Here is a 4,621-nt window from a genome sequence, read left to right as displayed (position 1 = left end):
CAGCATATGTGTTGCAAACGTCCCGAATATTGTCTTCAGCGTCTTGTCGTCTTGGTCATACAAATCGCTCAGATCAGTAATCGCTTTGAAGCCATCGGATTCAGAACAAAAAGTTCAGGAACATTGTGGCCACGGATCTATCTTGAGCTAATGCCTCGACTTGTACCAGCGATGTCGGTTATCGCGTTGATCTCTTCTGTGATCGGAGGCAGGGGTGTCAGTGGAAGTGGTATATTTCGTGTTTCAAATGAATCGGTTTATATAAGTCATTTTATCATTAGAATAATGTTACTTACAATAGATATAGCTTGGAGGTGTATATTTGAATCTATTTGGCCTCTGATTTAGGAAAGCTGGAGGAAAGTTGGAGAATTGGGCATTACACTTCTGTAATGTGCATTTCGTAAATTGTACTCTATTTAAACAAACTCAGATATACCTAACGTGTAAGAGTTGAATGATAGTACTTGTTCCACCAGTACCGGCTAAAAATTACACATTTCTTTCAAGTGAAAAACAGGTTATGGGTCCCCAAAAAATTGGGGGGGTCTCGAGAAATTAAAAGAAATATATCACGTTAATGTCTTTCGACATCACTGAATTTTGGAATGTTGTGTTCTATTAACTTATACTCAAGCGTGGTCTATACGGGCAGCTTGTTATTATATCATTTGATACGAACACATTACAAAATGTCAAACAACTAAAAACAAATATGAGAGGCACTCTCGAGACGGCAATGATGTTGGTCGTAACGGGAGTCACCAACCTTTGTATGCTCCCCGCCATCTACTTCCTTTATCGTCGTCAATTTGTCTTTGAGGTGCGCTAGTATTCCGCTCATCTCTTACCCTGCTGACTGCATTTGATGCTCAATTCGTGATCTCTCTAGGCTTTTATTGGCACATTTACAATGATCACTAGCTTCATGTATCACGTGTGTGACTGTATAGATAGACCACTATGGCTAACTGAAGGACAGTGGCATCGACTGGACAACATCGGCTCCATTATGAGTTTTGTGATGTGGAACATTCATTTAATGGACCTGCGCCATTCTGTTCTGGAACGATATATGCAATACTTTTTTTTAGGATTAGTCCTAGTGTTTCAAGAAAAGAACCCTTGGGACGAACAGAATTCTGCAATTCCCATTGTTTTCAGCCTCATGCTTTTGCTTCTGACATTTGTTATGCGAAGGCGCGTGCCTGCGTACGATTATCAGAATCTATTTCGAGGATTGATGCTACTGGGGTGCGGTATCCTGTGCTTTGTGCGTGGCTTAGACGATGATAATGATCCGCTACGCTTTTTTCACGGCTGCTGGCACGGCTTCGTTGGGGCTGCCGGATACTACAACTTTAAGGTGCTGCCTAACCGAAACTATCAAATTGGAACGCACTTGCCCATTAGAAGGCAAGATTAAATGATTAATCAAGTTTTGATATATATTCAAATTCGTGAATCCGGAGAAATTTTAAACTGCTTTGATTATGACGAGCAGCAATGTTGATCTGGCATCATCAATGCATACTTGTAGGATTTCAGCCAATCATATATCAGACGTTTGCTCGATCGTCGCATGGTCTGCTACGGCTCCATCTCTCAAGCAAAAGACAACGTCGTCGACCAGGAACAGAACGCCATGAGCCTCACTGAACGGTTGTACTCATATGATTTAACATGGTCTACAAAATTGTACCGAAAATTCGGTCGCGAACCAACATCACGGCTGTGCTGGGAGATATTCTCGCACTCGGGCGATGGCTTCCTGTACGTGCTGCTACATTATGAGTAGTGTCACCAAGAATAATTGTTACTGATCACATTATTTCGTTCATTTGCAGCTGGATTCTGACTATTCCGCCACTTATGGGGCTGTTTTGGACGGTTGGTCTCATTGGGCCCTTCGAGCCTGCCACCAAGATGTTCTTGTCTGCCCTCTTCACTGTCATGATTGTTGACATCATTGGTATCATGCTACTCAAGCTTATCTTTCGTCGCCAACGACCGCCCTTTCATGAGGCAGATATACGCTTTGTGGGCCCGGATCAACATTCATTTCCATCCGGCCACTCGACGCGTGTATGGGCTGTGGTGGCTATGCTCATGTACCTCACTGATACTCACTCCTCATGGATTTTACGTCGATTCTTTTATGGCCTCTCACCAACAGTACTTGTCGCAATTTCGATTGTCTGGGCGCTGATCATAAATTTCTCGCGTGTGGCGCTAGGACGCCACTACCCATCTGATGTGCTTGCCGGCACATTTATCGGCCTCTTTGTCTTCTGGCCCATTTCCCTTTTTTTCATCCAACACTACAACATGATTTCTCCGACGCTTTAAGCTAAAAGATGAGAAACTGAGATACAAGTGTAGTTGTATAAATCTGTGGCTATGATCTTCACCTTCACACCACGAGCCAACTAAAAGTATTACGTCTAAATGAAAAAACTTCTAAACAAACGCATTCGTTATTATTCTGATCTCATTCATCCTTTTGAGCACAATGTCATTCCTATGAGTAAGATCATATTCATACTTCCAACAGCGATAATTGTAACGAAAAGCTTCTATTTCAAACATGTGCTGATTTGACTCGTATATACTTTGACAGAAATGGTTGATAGATTAAGTGGGTGGAGTGTTTAATGGTTCATTGACGATCTCATCGATTGTGTCTCGACGAGTTTTGCCCTTCCACGCAAAACGACTTGGAAATGCTGGCTTGGACATAGTTGGAGCAGTAAAGCGACTAAATCGAGTCTTACTTGATTTTGGGGCTTCTATAGGCGGTGGTGTTGACACAGACAGGTCCCTGTCACTTCCGGTACTGCTGGTGTTACTGCTGGTGTTACTGCTAGTGTTGCTGGTTTGAAGCGAAAACCTTCTATTCTTTATCAGACCAGCAACTGAATTCAAGCCATTAGAAGCGACCGACGCTGCGATTGGGCGAGTTTTCTTTTGATCGAACTCCCTCTCCTCATCTTCGAGAGATGATGCAGTTGGAGTGGATGGTCTGGTTGAACGACGACTAGAAAGCGCACTTAGCACGCTGGCAGCACGCCACCGGCTGCCACTCTTTTTACGTGTTTCTTGTTCTTCTTCCGGCTCTTCTTTCTCAACATCGCTAGTTTTCGGACCAAGATCAGGATAATCGCCCACTGATGTGCTGTCACGGTCACTGTCAGATTCGAAACACTTGGGAGAACTGTTAGCATCGTCGTGTGCTTCAAATTCTCTGTCAAGAGGAGCATCAGCATACGAGTTCTCACGGGATCGAAATACATCGTCGAATGAGTTATTACGAGATCGAAACACGTCAGCATACGAATCGCCGCGTGAGCGAATCGATTCCGCGTAAGAATCATTACGCGATCGTATCGAGCCAGCGTATGAGTCAGCGTATGAGTCGTCTCGTGATCGAAATACGTCAGCGTAAGAGTCACCGCGTGATCGAAATACATCGGCGTAAGAGTCGCCACGTGACCTGAAGGAATCAGCATACGAGTCACCACGAGATCGCGTCGAGTCGTACGAGTCTTCGCGACAGCGAAGCGGGTCCGCAGTTGACTCGCCAATCAGCGAATTTGATGCTTCGCTTTCGCGAGGAGTACCTGAATTAAAAGATAGCCTTCGAATAAATGACTCAGAGTGAACAGAAGACGTATCAGAAACGCTGCTACGGGGAAGCTTCTCGTCGACTTCAACAAGAAGATCTTCTTTTATAGGGAGCGATACAGCACCTGAGACAGAAACTGCTTTTTTTCGATTCTTCGTCTTTGCCCAAAAGCGATTCTTCCCAACAGCGGCGCTAAAAAATCCAATCCGTTTCGGCTCTTCTACTGCGTCCTGGTAGCCTTCGCTGTTCGCAGCACTTTTTCCGTCATGAATAGATGGCTCTGACCTTCGGTGCGCTACGCTTCTAAACGCAAACAAGCTCAGTTTGTCAGGGCCACGGTGTGAGAAAATTTGATCAAACGTCGTTGATTCACACAAAGCGTCCGCAGACTCTGAATCATCATCGCTGCTATCGCTCACGTTAGAAAAACGGCCGTTTTGACTAAGCAGCTGAAGTTCTTCAAATGTAGGCTGGCGACGGACCTCCGGTATTCTTAATCCGGTCGCTTTCATAAATTTACAAAGTGCAGCTCGTTTTCGGCCAACTTTGCCACGCCAAATGGCTTGAATACGCACAGCACTGTTCGCTCTAACAGCAGCCTCATTTGCTAACTGTTGGCGCTGTTTAAATTCCTTCACAGCAGCAAATGCTCGCCATCTACACTGAATTCTCAATGCCATTTTGTTTTTAGCCGTTTGGCTGACAGCTCCCTCCTCGCTACCATCAACACTTTTCAAAATCAAAACATCAACCGATCTTGACCGAAGCGTTGAGACCATGGTACGAATTCTTAGCCCACGCCACCGACTCTGTATCCTTATCGCCATATCATCCATCACCAAACTTTCATCACGAGCTCGTTCTTTATTTCGTTCGAACTCTTCGCGGAGTGCCGATTCTTCGGCAAGTTTCAGCTGATCAGTGCGTTCTCGCTCCTCAAGACGAGCTTGTTCCTCGAGACGAGCTTGCTCCTCAAGACGAGCTTGCCTCTCAAGC

At 44.9% G+C, this 4,621-nt stretch overlaps 2 protein-coding genes across 2 annotated transcripts; one reads left to right on the top strand and one right to left on the bottom strand.

Annotated features, from left to right (window-relative positions):
- Window positions 1–715: 715 nt before the first annotated feature.
- PHALS_07797 (phosphatidic acid phosphatase) lies at window positions 716–2,349 on the top strand (the record flags this gene model as incomplete). The annotated part of the gene is made up of 4 exons (XM_024721328.1): window positions 716–823; window positions 893–1,366; window positions 1,541–1,773; window positions 1,848–2,349. 4 exons carry the CDS (start codon window positions 716–718, stop codon window positions 2,347–2,349), a joined length of 1,317 nt encoding a protein of 438 aa, XP_024586438.1.
- A 285-nt stretch (window positions 2,350–2,634) lies between these two features.
- PHALS_07796 (IQ motif, EF-hand binding site) lies at window positions 2,635–4,404 on the bottom strand (the record flags this gene model as incomplete). The annotated part of the gene is made up of 1 exon (XM_024721327.1): window positions 2,635–4,404. The coding sequence occupies one exon, from the start codon at window positions 4,402–4,404 to the stop codon at window positions 2,635–2,637; it is 1,770 nt and encodes a 589-aa protein (XP_024586437.1).
- Window positions 4,405–4,621: the final 217 nt, after the last annotated feature.

The sequence above is a fragment of the Plasmopara halstedii genome, assembly GCF_900000015.1.
Source record: "Plasmopara halstedii genome assembly, contig: Scaffold_3120, whole genome shotgun sequence".
Classification (NCBI taxonomy): domain Eukaryota; phylum Oomycota; class Peronosporomycetes; order Peronosporales; family Peronosporaceae; genus Plasmopara; species Plasmopara halstedii.
This window is presented reverse-complemented; position numbering and strand designations above follow the sequence as displayed.